This window comes from Diabrotica undecimpunctata, unplaced genomic scaffold (genome assembly GCF_040954645.1).
Source record: "Diabrotica undecimpunctata isolate CICGRU unplaced genomic scaffold, icDiaUnde3 ctg00001868.1, whole genome shotgun sequence".
NCBI lineage: Eukaryota > Metazoa > Arthropoda > Insecta > Coleoptera > Chrysomelidae > Diabrotica > Diabrotica undecimpunctata.
The window spans coordinates 8674-25370 of record NW_027312860.1 but is presented as its reverse complement, the minus strand read 5'-3'; the positions used below and the strand labels follow the sequence as shown (position 1 = coordinate 25370).

The 16697-nt window shown below is 34.4% G+C and overlaps 2 protein-coding genes across 2 annotated transcripts; both read left to right on the top strand.

Moving 5' to 3' along the window:
- The first annotated feature begins 493 nt into the window (after positions 1-493).
- Positions 494-8338, top strand: cyc (basic helix-loop-helix ARNT-like protein cyc). Its single transcript, XM_072519629.1, has 6 exons — positions 494-727; positions 2453-2545; positions 2617-2734; positions 6431-6592; positions 6963-7209; positions 8077-8338. The coding sequence occupies exons 1-6, from the start codon at positions 530-532 to the stop codon at positions 8336-8338; spliced, it is 1080 nt and encodes a 359-aa protein (XP_072375730.1). The 5' UTR covers positions 494-529.
- Positions 8339-10963: 2625 nt separating this feature from the next.
- Positions 10964-15717, top strand: LOC140431748 (uncharacterized). Its single transcript, XM_072519628.1, has 3 exons — positions 10964-11113; positions 11415-11538; positions 15398-15717. Exons 1-3 carry the CDS (start codon positions 10964-10966, stop codon positions 15592-15594), a joined length of 471 nt encoding a protein of 156 aa, XP_072375729.1. The 3' UTR covers positions 15595-15717.
- The last annotated feature ends 980 nt before the right edge of the window (positions 15718-16697 follow it).

The following is a 16697-nucleotide window of genomic DNA, read 5'->3' as shown; positions in this document are numbered from 1 at the left end:
ACCTCTATTACAAGAATAGAGTTATCCTTGACGGTATAGATTATTGCATTTTTTATTCAAATATAAGGATATTAATTTAATAACGGTACCGTGCATATATCATTGCGAGTAGTTTGTGGTATTTATTTATTTATGGTACTTTTACCGATGATGGGCAATGAGTAACCTTCTTCAGATTCCTTTTACAACATAAAACAAGCGTTATTTACGAGTTTTCTCAAGATACAGACAAAAATAAAAAAAAAACTAGTAGTCTTCTTAATGTTTTAGTTTACGAACATAACTTTCTTAATTTTTCAAAAAGAAATATGATTGATATTTGAAAAAGTTCCGATGGAAGAGTACTCTACTATACTTCCGTAGTAAGTTCCCTGTATTTCCGTTCAACTTCTAAAACAGGTTTTAATAGTGTATCTTTTATCTTTAATATCTTTTATTTCTTCATAATCAAACTTTACTTGTTTTATAAGTAGTAACCATTAATTTTAGACAGAACCACAGTGAAGTGGAGAAACGCCGAAGAGACAAAATGAACACTTACATTACAGAGCTGTCTTCGATGGTTCCGATGTGCCATGCGATGTCAAGGAAATTGGACAAGCTTACCGTTTTAAGAATGGCCGTTCAACATTTGAAATCTATTAGGGGTGCTCTTCCCTCGTACACGGAGGGACATTACAAGCCTTCGTTGCTCTCGGACCAGGAACTTAAACATGTTATCCTGCAGGTAAGTGTTAAACATTGAGTTTAGAGCGTTCTTTAAATTTCTTATATTCTTTTATTACAAAAGTTGTATATTACAAAATAGACAATTTTCATACAAGAAATCAGGTGAACTGGAAACTATGTAATTTAAGGAAACTATACAATTTTTACCGCGACCGTTCCAAAGGAGCACATCTTACTCACTGGATTCATAGTAGATAAGACATGGACAAAATGTGATTGGAAATTTTAAAACTACTAGCTTTGCAATCTACATTTGAGACTTAGCTAGATTTTTTCAACCGTCCAATCCATTTAATCTAAATGTCCTCACCGACGAAAAAGTAGATACAATTACGGAAAAGTTATATGATGAATTAGAGTCTGTATACTAAGCACTCAACACTTTAGGCACTTTCTCTTTCCCATTGTCCATTTTCGTGAGTATTATTATTATAACTATACAATGATATCGAGCCAAAGCAGAGCTTATGTGGTCCAAAGTACAAAATATTTGTAGGTACTAAACTAAAAAATAAATTATAAATAAATTTTTCTAACAAAAGAAAAAAATAAATAATTAGTTCCTAGAAAAAGTTCTTACAATAATAGCAAATTACAAAAATACAAACATTGCATAATAATGCTGCACTCTTTAAATTTAAAACGCTTTTTGATATTTGTCGATAGGACACTCGGATCAAAAGATATCGAATTTTTACGAATTGATACAAATTTTATTAAAAATTGATTTGGTGAAATGAATTTATTTTAAAGTAAAATTATGACTTAAATGGTAAATTATTTTTTGGATAAAAAAATTCACAAATAATATTAATTTAGTTTACATGTACATATCAGGATTTTAAAAAAGTTTAATGTAAAAAATTTAGAAGAGAGGGGTCTGGCGCATTTGTTTAGAGTTTAGGTTGGCGCCTTTTTCAAGAGTTTAAGTTTTCGCCTTTTTACGAGCCAGTCCGACCCTGCACGACATATATACCAAAAAACGTCTGGTTGGTGTAAGAACTTCCACGCCTGCTTGTGCATGCCATGATCTTAATCATTTTTTATAATGTGGACAATGAAGACGCGCTGGTACCACAAATTCATTCAAAAGCCTTCTTTCATGACCGATTGGTGACATCTCTTGCTATTTTAACGACACGCATCTCCTCCATTCTGCTTATGTGGTTATTCCATTCTTTTTTTCTATTTTGTGTCCATTCATTTATACTCTGTACGTTACATTTTCTTCTAATGTCTTCACTTCTCTTTTAAACTCTCAACGTATGATCCTGTAATTCTTCTCAGTACTCTCTCTGCCGTTTCCAGTAGCCTTTGCTTTGTGGCTGTGTCAGGTCTTGTTTCTAAGGCATATGTAATTATTGATCTTACACTGGCTTTATAAATTCTTGATTTTATCTCAGTGTTAAGGTGTCTGTTTCGCCATATAGTATTATTAAGGCATCTGCCAGAAAGTTTTATTAATTAATGTTGTTAATTGTTCTGTTATTGCTAGATCTCCCTCACAATTTTCCATCTGTTTTGATATTGTGCCTCTTACATCTAATTTCTATGGTAACGCTATAGTTCGTCAGTCTAACGTGATGGTGGACGATCTCTGTTCCGGTAGGCCACCATTCCAATATCCGATTTGTCCATCTGGAATATTGAAACTATAATAATAATTTCAACTAGTATTTTTAACGAGTTTGATAAAATACTAACATTATCTATTTTATTTCAGGCAGCAGATGGTTTTTTGTTCGTTGTGGGATGCGACAGAGGAAGAATCTTATATGTTTCAGAGTCTGTCTCTAAAGTACTCAACTATTCGCAGGTACAATCTGTTTTCTACTATTAAAAAATAGTACCTTACAATATTTTTTACTTTTTATAATGATTTTACAGGGTGATCTTTTAGGACAAAGCATGTTTGATATTTTACATCCGAAGGACGTTGCTAAAGTTAAAGAGCAACTTTCTTCGTCCGATATTAACCCAAGAGAAAGGCTGATCGATGCAAAAAGTAAGTATTTTTCCAATTATTATAAGTTTTAAAACAAAATTTAGGTATATAATAGAAAATAATGACTCTTATACTGCCAGTTTCTATTAGTCTGGATCTTCCGCTATTTTTATTGATTGTGGACTGTGTAAATCAAACGTATTTTGTCTTTTAGTGAATAAAAATAAATTAATACAGTTCTTTCTATATGTACAAATTATCGAAACGCTTTGCGTTAATTTTTATACAATCGTTTGAAATGTAATCTTCACCAGTATTCCTAGTATTTCTGGTAAAGTTTTTTTTATTTCTAATAATTTTCCAATATTTTTCGTTCCTCGATCGTTTTCTGCTTCTATTATTTGCAAGGCCAACTATAAAAAAGTTTTAGTACACTCATGAAAAAAAAATATGGAATATTTTGAAATTATTTTAAGTAGGTACCTAAATAATTTAAAAAAATTAATAATTCAAATTTTTGGAATGTGAACAAAAAATAGCTTGAAATTAAGCCTCTATCTCGACGACGTCGTAACGTATGGTCCTAAAGTTTTGGGAAAAATTTCAAAAGCATATAACTCTGACCACAATAATCTTATATTTTTATTAAATTATTCAATAATTTAACTTAACTATCCTTATTATAAATCAAAATTCAAATGACAGACAAGGGACTATTATTTTCGATTTGCCTAATAATTCCTCTGACACGTTGCATCATCCTTTGGACGACCTCGGCGTCAATTTCTCTAATTTTTGTATATATGTGGCGTTTTAACTGTTCCTAATTTTGTGCTTCCCATCCGTTATTATAGACTTTCCGACTTAATATTGCCCAGAACTCTTCTATTGGACGAGCCTGAGGTAGGTTGGGGGGATTGTCTGCTTTCGGTACAAAGGTAATGTTGTTAGTTTCGTACAAGTCCCTTGTGATCCTGGCGTAATGACATGAAAAATGATCTGGCCAAAAGACTATTTGATCATCTGCATGATGTGTGTTCACAAACTGAAGCAATTTACAGAGACATCTTTGAATATAAATATTTGCGTTTAAGGCTTCGCCTCGAATAACACCAATGTAGGGCTGTGAGATAAAGCCAGCCTCAGAAATTGCACACCATACCAAAATTCTGTCCTCAAATGTTTTCTTACTTTTGAATTTTATTTCATCAGGTACATTTTCGTAATCGTTCGTGTAAAACCCATCGTTACCCTTCATTTCAGAGTTGGACAAAGTAAAATATTTTTCATCGTCCATCACGATCAACTTGTTGACGAAATGCACTCGCCTGAACGCGCGGCAACATCTCGGAATTCTCTCTAATTGTTCCTCTGTGTATTTTGGAGCTTTCCTTCTTTTCCGGTAGATAATATTGTTACTCGATAGGTTCCTGTATGCTGTAGTCTTTCCAACATGAAATCTTCTGGCCAGTTTTCGCTGTGAGACCCCAATTTTGTTCTTAGCTGCTTCAATCAGTCTTGCCTCTCTTATATGGATCAAAATCCGCGGTCGGCCACTTTTACGCAAGTTAACACATGGTATCCCTTCTTCACATTCTCTGATTGTGCGATAAATTGTCGATTTGCTTATGTTTTGATCTCGATAAATATTAACAATATCTCGTTTAGACATTCGCCCAACCATATTATAAACACCTCGACGAATATCAATTTTATAAGACATGCTTTATAAGACTGCTTTGTTTATTAAATGTCAATAACTGATGACATTTTAATTCCATGGCCTTCTTTGTTAAATGCATTTTCCTTCTCAATCAGACCAGGTGAAATTTTTCCCAAAACTTTAGGACCATACGTTATTTTATTGTTTTGTTTAAAAGAACAATAGATAGCGAGTACTCCGTCCTCGAGCGTTGACTATTGCTTGTATCCATCGTGAAATGTTCTGAATTCAATCTTGAATATATTGTATAAAGTGTTTAAATAAAACGAACGGTTCTAATTTATGTAAATTTGTCGCATCTGTCAGCTTTTGCACCTTCCATTTTTATTTATCCATTTTATTTTCTTTGCTGGTGTTTGAAATTCTAGCCCTCATTGTTGAGATCACTAGGCAATGATCTGAGTCTATGTTTGCGCCTCTATAGCTTCTACAGTTTATTACGTCTGTTCCATGCCTTGAATCTATTAAGATTTGATCTGACTCGTTTTTCTTCCATCAGGGGAGGTCCAGGTTACCTTGTGTGAGTTCTTGTGTTTAAAATAGGTGCCAGCGACTGTCATATTTAGTGCCACTGCTAAGTTTATCACTAGTAATTCATTATCGCTACTGGTGTTGTGTAGGCTATGCTTTCCTATCGTGGGCTTGAAAACTCGCTCTCGTCCTATTCTTGCATTCATGTCACCTAATACAATCTTCCTTCGTCTCAAAAGTCCGAATAGCTATGATGATTACCGACCTCCGCCGTGGAGATAGCACTTGAAGAAGAATACAATCTTAATGTCATTCTGTGACATCTTCTGTAGGTTTGCTCTATGTCTTCGAAGAACTGTTCTTTAATTTCCTCTGGTTTGTCATCAGTTGGGGCATGTGCATTGGTCATAACAGGGCTCCTTAAATACAGAAACACTTATTTCTAGAACCATCTGGAATAGTTCATCTCTATTCGCCTATTATGAACAATAGTTTCTCCGTACCTCAGTCGGTACATCTGGAACATTCTGTTATATGTCATCATTCTGCTGTACTATAATCTTTAGCTCTTTTAGTGTCATACAAACAGGATTTCTTTTCTAAATGCAACGTTTTAAGTTATCCCACGAATGCTCGATCGGATTTAAATCTGAGCTCTATGATGGCCAATAAAATCGTTCAAATTGAACCTCATTAAGGTAATCATTCACTATTCTAGAGACATAAGATTACAGCAGATAACGACATAGCGATGCTAGAGCGATTTCAATCTAACGTTCATCGTGCCATAACTGATGCAGTGTCGTTCATTCCAAATGCAGATATTTACAGGGACTTGAAGATCGAAACAGTGAAGTTAATTATTGTTAATTATGTAAGTGGTGATAAATATTTTAAACTTCTGGAAATACCCTAACGAGTTAGCAGTAAATTTATTAAACTATTTATTAAATAGATTAAACATTAGAACTCCTCATGTCTTACCATTTAGAAAATTTCTTTTCTTTCCTCTGAAGTTTTTCTCAAGTGATATATTTTGAATAGGTTGAGGAGGGGAGAACTGTTTGTCTTAAGTTGGTCATTCAAAATTATGTCTGTATTTTTTTGTTAATTTCCATGGATTCTAATAAAGATAGATTAAGGCCTTTATTTTGGATGTGAAGAATTTGAAATTTGTCATTAAAAGAATGATTACGATCTAGAACGTGAAGTGCGTATCTAGAACCTATTTTTCTGTTATTGGAAGGCCTTTTATGCTCTGCTATACATTTGTTCAAAGTTTTATCAGTTTGACCGATGTAAGTTTTTGGACAGTCGCCGCATTTAAGTTTGTATACACCACTGCTTGTGTGTAAGTGCTTTTTATTTTGGGTCTTGTTGTTTTTAATATATGTGCCTAAGTTGTTCTTTGTTCTAAAAGCTGGTGTTATTTTTTTCTTTTTTATGTATTTGGCTATTTTTGTTGATATCTTGTTGATACAATATGAATATCCATCAAGTAACGGTCGAATGCATCACTTTTTAATTGTATAGTTAAATTTTCATTATTCACTTTTTCACAGCAATGTTACCTGTAAAAACAGATGTTCCGCAAGGTGCTTCTCGCTTATGTCCAGGTGCTAGGAGATCTTTTTTCTGTAGAATGAAATGTAATTCATCTTCGCAAGTAAAAGAGGAGGCGGACACAACGACTGGGTACCACAGGAGGAAAAAATATAATTCAGGTTTGTATAGACAGAAACTTTTAATATTTTTAGTGTTTTTGAATAAATCATCGGTGGAAGATTTTTAAAACATCGGTTATGGATCCAAGAAAAAAATGCTTCAACAACAAGACACAAGGAAACAGACCAAATGACAGGTGAATTTATAAAAGAAGAGAATTTAATAATAAGATCTTATAGGTACCAACAGTTGTAAAGTATAATAAAAAGAATAATAAGAGATGCAAAATAAGCGTACTATTCAGAAAAATGCAAGAAAATGAAGATTTACAAAACGAATTTGACAAATTCGATTTACTTAACACATGAAGAAGAAAAAAACTACCTGACAACTTTAAGCGCCATTGTTTAATAATTTATTTATTTTTAGACAAAAAGTACAATGTCATCCAATGCACCGGCTATTTGAAGTCTTGGGCTCCAGCGAAGATAGGTCTGGAGGAACAAGAGGATGGTGACGGAGAATCGTGTAATTTGTCGTGTCTGGTGGCCATAGGACGAATTCTTCCACATATTTCCACAATTGCTGCCAACTGTCAAGGCAGGCCCAATGTAAAGCAGATACAGTTTATTTCGAGGCATGCCTTGGATGGAAAATTTTTATTTATTGACCAAAGGTAAGGATTTTTAAGGTATTTTATTATACAAAAGCGGTTAACAACATTCTACAACAAAATCTCAATCTACTATTTTGGAATACTTCAAATTTGGAAACAGAAAGAAGTCGCACGGGGCCAAATCTGGAAAATACGGTGGATGGACCAGCAGTTTGACCAATTTCGCAATTCGACGTCGAATCGGACCAATAATTCAGCGTAGTGGAGTGCTGTGACTGTTTTGCCCTTCTTCAGGTAGTCGATGTAATGTACCTCTTGTGAATCCCAGAAAATGGTGGGCATCACCTTTTTAGCCGATAGAACAGTCTTCGCCTTCTTCGGAACAAATTCGATGGGTGCCGTCCACTGTTTCGACTATTTCTTGGTCTCTGGTATGTACCAATGGATCCATGCTTCGTCGACGATTACGAAACGACGTAGAAACTCCGAATTCTCTTAAATAGTGTCAAACACTGATCTGAAGTGGTCTCACGGTTACGCTTGTTGTCCGGATTGAGCAAACGGGGCAGCAATTGCGCCGACAGTTTTCTCTGTTTAATGAGTTAAATGGAAAGATTTAAGTGTGTTCCTAAAAGAAACAGGTGGTTAAAAGAAGTGGCTCTAATTACGTTAAATGAAACTAATTGCGTCGCAAAATAATCAGCAGAATGTAATACGATCTGGTTACCTATATAAAAAGAGAAAATCAATAGAAAGAAAATACCACTATTTTAATTTTGAGTTGATTAAATATTTGAATCAATATTTTGAGTCTACCTTATGAGTGAGCTAGCCAAAACGACGAGCTCCAATGTAGAAAATTGTTTAATTATGTATACGAATATCATTTTAGTATGACCAATAACTATAACCACATTATTCTTTCAGATCAACATTAGTTTTAGGCTTTCTTCCCCAAGAACTATTAGGTACCTCCATGTACGAATATTTTCACCACGAAGACATCCAGTCTTTGGCAGAGTATCATAAAGTAGCGTTACAGAGTACAAACGCGGTCACTACAGAAGTCTACAGATTTAGAACAAAAAGCGGCAGTTTCATCAAGATCCAAAGCGAATGGAAGTCGTTCAAAAATCCGTGGACCAAAGAAATTGAGAACTTTATTTCTAAAAATAATTTAATTTTGTAAGTATTTGGTTTATTTTGACTTTTTGTATAAACAACACGGTCATCCAACGTATGAAAAAGGTCTGGATGTTATTCATATTGTGAAAATCAGAAAGATATTATAATTAGGGTTTGTGATTCTTCTCTCCGTATCATGTCCATTACTGAACATTGGTTATCATATTGGATATCATAAGAGTGACGATGAAGACTGATTAAACCACTCAAGTAGGATACGAAGCCATGATGTGTAACCATTTTTTTTGACCGGGACCCAAGTTTCCACATATTTTGTCCTAAATAATAAGATGGAGGACTCCATAACATTCTGGATTTCACATGACATGCGCAAAACACTCCAATTTTTGTACTTTTATGATACTACTTCGGATTGCTTTTTTAGACGATGACGATGATTTAGTGATCGTCCATCTTTCAACTCTCTACAATAATGTCAAGAAAATATATCATTTGACGAGTCTTATTTTCAGGTTAATATTAATAGTTTGTCCACATAATACTTTTTTCATTCAGAAGAACCTTGCTCTGACCTTTTTAATGCGGATTTTTATCCCTTTGTCCATATCCCAATTGTCATTTATATTTGAACCGAGATTCGGTTTTTTCCGCAGTAAGGGCAGGTGTTTGAAACTGCCTTCTTGAGCCTGAAGGGGTATGTCCGGAAGCACCCGTGACTTATGAGCACCTGCGCCAGGAAATTATCCAGTTGCCGGTGCGCACATTGCTGGTCTCTGCTCACGGCTCGCACTCTGAGTCACTCCGTTGTTTTGACTTCGTCAAAACAAAACGGGTGCCCTCACTCGCCAAAACGTAGGTAGGCACACAGCCAGTGGTAACCCACAGTGTCTCCCCTGAGACAGTCCTGTAGGCGCTTACCATGCCCAACAAACTTTTTCTGTCTGTCTGTATTAATAGCCTCCGGTAAGACAATATTTCTACCGTCCCACTCCAGACTGGAGCCAAAGCAGCACCACAGTATATAGCTTAAGCATATGACCGTGGCAGCAGTTTTGATTATGAAAAGCAACAATTCTTTCTGTATATTACTTCTGCTCTAACTACCATCTTCCAATCTAAGAGGTGGAGAATGTATTATCGACCGCTTTAATCTTTTAGCAATACCATTTACTATTATTATTGGAAATTGACCACAAAATATTAGATTGTATTAAGATCCTACAAGAAAATAAGTAAATAGCTTCAGAACAATATTTTAGTATTACATTTTGAAAATTACATGTTTGTTTTCTTTTAGGACTGATTTTAGGACAGTTGAAAGCAGTGCCAGCCAATCCGATAGGATAAGGGAAAATATCAATTTTCTTTCACAACGTAAGATTTTTTTTATTACACTTATTTTATATTCTTTTCGCCTCAGTATCTTAATTTTATAATCTCTTAAATCTTCGATGATATACTTTAAAAACGTATTTTAGCTAATGGGAAAGATATGCACCTATTAATAAGTAATCACATAGAAGTTAGTAAAATAGGTAGACAAATAGCTGACCAAGTAATGGATTCACAGCGACGTGGAGGAGATTCTTCGTCTAGTAGTAGTCCAGATCCGGAATCTTCGTTTTCTCTGCCGATATTACCTGGGATGTAAGTACAAAATACTGTAGTATAAATTACTCCAACCAGATAGAAAATGGTGTTATGGTATATTTAGTCAACCTGTTTGCTCTATTTATCTTCTTGTTCATTCGAGAGCCTTTTCCGACATGAAAGTCCTCTTCATATTTTTGTTCTAAAAGTATTTTAAACAATGTGAGTAATAAGCAGCAACCTTGTTTAAGACCTTCTTGTTGCTCTGGGTCCTTTGCTAACCTTAGTTTCTTGTTTGATTTTTATTGTTGCGTTGTGGTGGATTATTTTAACAGCTTTTATTAGTTCTATATGTACGTTTAATTCTTCCATCGCTGTCCATATTTTAACCAGGGAGACACTATCATAGGCTTTACTCTGAGATAGCGCGATACATGTAGTTCTTGATCGTAGACTTATCTGATCTCCCGTCTGTTCTTCTGCATATTTATTACTGTGTTGTGTATTTAATGAAGCACAGACTAAAGAAATATAACTACTTATTTACTTGTAAAACGGTGACATATAATTCAATTAATCATAGCAGCGTGGACATTCGGAGCTGCTCATCGAAATAACATAACCTCACCCAAGCCTGTCTAATTTTTCCCAAGTGCCTTCTGTTCCAATGCAAGATTTTACGTATGCTTAAGGTGAAATAGAAGGAAACAAAGCGAACATCTGTATCTATAACTAGTTACATAGACCTGGCATCCTCTGTGGATCTGTTTTCTGATGGAGTAAAGTAGATCAACGTACAGCGAAAGCGAATTTAGTCAAGATGCAAAGGCTAGCATGTTTGAGTCTCATAGGTGCCAGGAGAACAACTCCCAAGCCTCCATGGAGATCATCCTTGGTTTAGATTCCCTTCCGATGGTAATTAAAGAGCATAAAACAGACACTCACACTACATAAGGAGTGCCATTTCAAAGAAAGTAACCTCAAAGTTTATCTGGAAGATCTCAGAGTGATCGCTTTGTTGGATATAGCGTTGTAAGTGACTAGACACCGACCAAATTGGTCTTAGACCATAAATATAATGTCCGTTCCTCAAGTAGAGGAATACCGTGAGAATTACCGGAAGAGTCAAACTCCCAAAAATGGTATACCGATGGTGGACCAAAAATGGGGTCCGGAGTGGAAGGGTCAAGATTCCTCGATGCTGAAATCACAATTTTCTAACCAAGAAGTACATGGCAGTCGAATATATGCTAAACAAAAACCGATGAAAACAAAAGAAATGCGTCAAATAGGACAGCCAAGCCACATTAAAGCACTAAAGTAGTAAAAGCTTCAAATCAAAAATGCTTTACGAGTGCCATCAATTTCCACCTGGTGGACAAGAATATGGTTGAACTTAAACATCTTTTTTCTCTTATATAATTTTTTTGTTTCATTTTTATCAGTCTAATATTTTTAGTGGCAGAAGAATGAATTGCACCTTAAAGACATTTTTTTGAATTACTAATCGATTAATATTTTCTTTTCAGGCTCGTGTATCACCAAGTATTCAAAGTACAGAAGAACAAAAGCATACTTTACTATCCGAATATTCAGATCCAAAATTCTACGACATAAGAAATGTTCCTCTGTCTAGTGTAGCTACAGATCCAAGTAAGTTAATCGTTATCTTATACAACGAAATAAAAGTATCAACTGGATTTTAACGATAGGTCGACTGGTCCTTGTGACAATCTCCTGAATCCCAGATTACTTTACTTGTGTACTATTTACTGTACTGCTACTGCTTGGGACGGGGGACGCTCTACTTATACTGTAGGTAGTGACGTGGTTTACTGATAGGGCGTTTGGATGAAAGTTGGTCGGTGCCGTTAATTTTTATTGAGACAATTCGAGCGTTTTTTGATCTCTATGGCTTATCCAATAATTTTTAGTTTATAGAAAAGGGGCTACAGTGTTTGTGTGACATGTATGAGATGTAGTTCACGTAGGGCTAAAACTGAATCGGAGTTTCGAACGGGAATGGAATGTTCAATGATCCTATTTTGTAGGCTTCGATTGTTTTGACTTACGTGAAATGTTGTGAGAATCTGCATAAGAAACTTTATAAACTCCGTATTGTTCATTTGGAATATTGTCTTTGACAGATCGGACAAGAGATAGTTTTTGTTGAGGGGTAAATATTGTCTTGATTCTCTTTGATTTGAGAATTTTATCGATTTAGTGAGTGACACCTTAGATATTCCAGTATTTATAACCCTGGTCGCCTTCAAGATGGGGACCTCTCCTTAATCATAAAAGTACATCGTCCACTTCGTCTATGAATTTAGCTCCCGCGATGATTCCTACTCAAATTCCACCTCAGTGTACCACGTCACCAAGGCAGAAACATTCCATTGCTGTTAGTTTCTTAATATTTCGAATATTATTAAACTCTATAACAGGTTTTTTATTATCTTTTATTGTAAGATACATTAAATACATATGTGTTAACAATACCAAAGAATATGCGTCCATATTCGTTGATAATACCAAAGAATATAGACGCATATGCGTCTATATTCTTTGATAATACCATGGTATGACGATATTCATTATCTACACCTTAGGCAACCAACGATGCCCACGTTAGTAGTCCGAGTTGCCTAAAAATATCATATCATATCAGTTGGATTGGGTCATTAGTGCTTTCAAAAGGAAATATAGATATAGATACATAGTCAAAAAATTTTTAAGATCTCTAGATTTCTCCATGATCACCAATATTTTTTGTTTATTGCTTCATCATCATCATTATCAATAGTGTTATTCGTCCTGAATCTTTATTATTTTTTCTAAATCTCACACTTATTTTCTCCAAATCCTTTCTGACTCCATTTCCACGTGTTTCTAAGCCACCTGTAATTTAGTAATTTCTTTTTTCATTAAAGTCAATTTTTTGCTTCTTTACGTGACTGTTAGTTGTATCATGCTCTTGTAGATTTTTATTTTGTTACCTCTTACCAAAACCTCGCGGCATAAATTTAATATTTTACCCCCTATTGGCTGTCATTCCTACTTTGAAGCGACCATATTTTGTTTTATCTTCATTTATATTGAAACTACTACTTTTTTGTTGACTATGCAATTATATATACATCATCATCCATCCGTACCATGTCATTCATCAGTAAAGGCAAGCATGATTTATGCTCCTTTATCTAATATCTATGTCGAAGTTAATCTTCGGATACATTTTTCTCGTCGCATATTTCAATGCTAAGTTAATTATAATCATATTTTTTTATTCATCCTGAAAGATCAATTACATGATATAGGACAAGTCGAGTAAAAAATATAAATATTAATAAAAAATCACAATTTTAGAATTAAAAGATAAAAAGTACATATGATTAATTATTTACATCACGCAGATATTCACGTAGAAACAATTCTACAATAAAAAAAATTTGAATTTACCTCGAAATTTATTTAAATTTGTTTCAGATTTAATACTTTTGGGAAGATGATTGAAAAGTCGCGTACCCAAATAATACTGGGATTTTTCAAATCGTGCTGTATTATGTTTTGATACTCTATCACTTTACCTAGTTGAGTACTGGTGATAATCAGAGTTTAAATGAAAACTAGTAGTTCTATGGGTATTTAAGGAAGCTTTAGACGGTTGTGCGAAAGGAATACTATAAACGGTGAATGGTTGAATAACATTAGATATGCAGATGACACTATAGTTTTTGCCGATAATCTGAATGACTTACAGATATTAACAAATCGCATAACAGAAGTCAGCAACAGATACGGACTAGCTCTTAACATAAAGAAAACCAAATTTATGACAATTAGTAAAAAACCAATACTAAACGCTCAACTTACAATCAACCAGCAGAATATCGAAAGAGTCGAGCAATATACATATCTAGGCACCAATTTAAATAGCCAATGGGACCACTCAACAGAAATTAAACAGCGAATAATAAAAGCAAAAGCAGCATTCGTTAGAATGAGAACTATTTTCAACAGTCGAGACATATCATTAAAAACAAAATGCCGTCTATTGAACTGCTACATATTCACAGTTCTGCTCTACGGAATGGAAGCATGGACACTGACTGTTGCATCTATGAATCGGCTCGAAGCTTTCGAAATGTGGTGTTATAGGCGCATCTTACGTATATCCTGGGTTGACAGAGTTACTAATGTGGAGGTCCTGCGTAGAATGGGGAAAGAATGTGAAATTCTCATGACCGTCAAAACTAAAAAGTTGGAATATCTAGGTCATGTAATGAGAAATCAAGAACGTTACGGCCTTCTCCAGCTGATTCTCCAAGGGAAAGTAAATGGTAAGAGAGGACCGGGAAGAAGACGCATTTCCTGGCTTCAAAATTTGCGAAAGTGGTATAACACGACTACCACTGAACTGTTCCGCGCTGCAATAAGCAAAGTGAAGATAGCCGTGATGATCGCCAACGTCCGGAACGGATAGGCACTTTAAGAAGAAGAGTAGTTCTATTGGCTTTTACATGTAGTATACATGAATGCCTGTATGGTAAATTAAAAATTATCCGAATTATCCTTCTCTAACACTCTTGCAGCATTCACAGTACTACCCCAAAGGTTTATATTAAAGGTTAAATGAGAATGAACAATTGCATATTAAATATTCAATAACTGTTCCATTTTAAGAAAACTTTATTTACTATAAAAGCAATATTGCTTAATAACTACTATTTATTGTTTTGAAAACATGATTAATTTGAGATTCCCAGCTCATGTTACTATCCAGATACAAACCTGTGGAAGTTGTAGAATGAACCAGGCTATCATTTTCTTTTATAGAAAACTGGTAACTTGATTTTGATCTATAGTAGAATTGCGTGCTTGTGGTTTTTTAGCATTAACAATCAATGCATTTTTTTACATCTCTCTGAAAAATCTTCTGATATAACATTCAGTTGAACAGTTAATTCCTCGGCACTTAAAGCACATGTAGCAATAGTTGTGCCATCTGCATACATAAATATGTTATTTGAACTGACATATCTGGGCATATCATTCACATAACATAGGAATATTAATGGCCCCAATATTGAACCATGAGGAACCCCAATATCAATATCACCATAATCTGATCGTGAGTCACTAAGTTTAACGAGGATCTTCCTAGAATATAAATAAGATGACAGCCATAATGAGAACTGATCTCTAAAACCAAGAGTTTTTAACTTCTCTATAGCAACTCTTACGTTTATGGTATCAAATGCTTTGAGAGATCAAAGAAAAGTGCCCCTACAAAATCTCCCCGATCCAGTGCCTTGTGAATGGAAATTAGCACTGAAATAGTTTGGTAGTCACCACATATTTCTTCGGCATAGGGTAGTAATCATTTTAGCAGATTCAAGCCACTATTTTATATATTATATTGGTTAGTGAAATTAATCTATAATCCTTATATTAGTTTTTTTTTCTTCCTTATGTTACATTCCAATTTAAAAGTAATCTTGCACTCCATTAGTTCTAGGTGGAACTACGGATGAAGGAATGATGGAAATGATAGAGGACGATACGACGAGAACAGAACGAGCTAACCCTACTTCTTCCGTGGATGGAAACGACGAAGCGGCCATGGCTGTTATTATGAGTCTATTGGAGGCCGATGCCGGTTTAGGAGGACCTGTGGACTTTTCTGGTTTACCGTGGCCGTTACCTTGACCAAATTAATTTCATTAGTTTAATTATATTTATATTCAATTTTAAGTTTATAAATAAAAGTACAAATGTTTTTATTTTCAAATAAAGCAACTCCTGTCTTTTACTTATTTAATTGTGTGGTTAATCGAGATATTGTGTATTATTTCCTGGGTTTGTCGGTCTGTTATAAAACAGTTAATTATTGCTTACACGTTTCAGCTATTTGTCATTTTCAATTAACCCTTGAATTATTTAATATTAAGTAATACACAATTATATTTTAAGTCTACACTATTTGGTAGTTTTACATGGAATGCAGACATGGTAAAATACTAAAATACATATAACAAATGTAAATACTGTAAAAAATTGGAACACATTTACTTGGAAATATTTTTAATAATTTACTACATAAAAGTACAACCTTCAGTACAACTGTTTTCCTTGAGGGAGTCAGAATCTGGTTCCTCGCTTACGGTAAAATCTAAAACAGGCAAAACAAAAGATCCGATTTTAGCCAAAGTTCGTTGTGATATGAAAACAAATATGTATGTATTCTATAATAAACAAAAACAGACAACAAATATAAAATGAACACAAAAAATAGTCAAACAGGTGTACAAAACATTTGCGCTTTGGTGTGAATTTTAATTACAAGGTTTTTATAATTAAAATAAAAGAAACTAGAAGGGAGCAGAAACCGGGGGAACAAATATCAAGTAAACAAGTAAATTTTACTGGAACGTAAAAAATGGCATAGCTGACATTCACCAATGGTCGAGGATAAATACTATCTCAATGCTGCTAGAATTAAAACAATGTAATCCTGTCTATGGATGTAAACCAACCACTCTATGTTTGTTTTATTGATTACAATAAGGCGTACGATAAGGTCCGACACAACCGTCTTATACAGTTACTTAAAGATAAACACATTGACAAAAAAGACTTAAGAATAATAACTCATCTCTACTTTAACCAAACAGCAAAAGTCAGAGTAGGCAAAGAACTTTTGGAGGAAGTAGAGATAAAAAGAGGCGTAAGGCAAGGTTGCATACTCTCCCCCTTATTGTTCAATCTATATTCGGAAGAAATAATTAAAAAATCACTCGAAAATGTTACAA

What these genes read in the sequence shown, in the direction of transcription:
- cyc (XM_072519629.1), top strand. Translation starts at nt 530, where the DNA reads ATGAACACTTACATTACAGAGCTGTCTTCGATGGTTCCGATGTGCCAT. An exon ending in AAGGCTGATCGATGCAAAAA is followed by an intron (nt 2,735 to 6,430) that starts GTAAGTATTTTT and finishes ACTTTTTCACAG; the next exon opens with CAATGTTACCTGTAAAAACA. An exon ending in GAGGAAAAAATATAATTCAG is followed by an intron (nt 6,593 to 6,962) that starts GTTTGTATAGAC and finishes ATTTATTTTTAG; the next exon opens with ACAAAAAGTACAATGTCATC.
- LOC140431748 (XM_072519628.1), top strand. Translation starts at nt 10,964, where the DNA reads ATGTCCGTTCCTCAAGTAGAGGAATACCGTGAGAATTACCGGAAGAGT. An exon ending in CACAATTTTCTAACCAAGAA is followed by an intron (nt 11,114 to 11,414) that starts GTACATGGCAGT and finishes TTTTCTTTTCAG; the next exon opens with GCTCGTGTATCACCAAGTAT. An exon ending in TAGTGTAGCTACAGATCCAA is followed by an intron (nt 11,539 to 15,397) that starts GTAAGTTAATCG and finishes GCACTCCATTAG; the next exon opens with TTCTAGGTGGAACTACGGAT.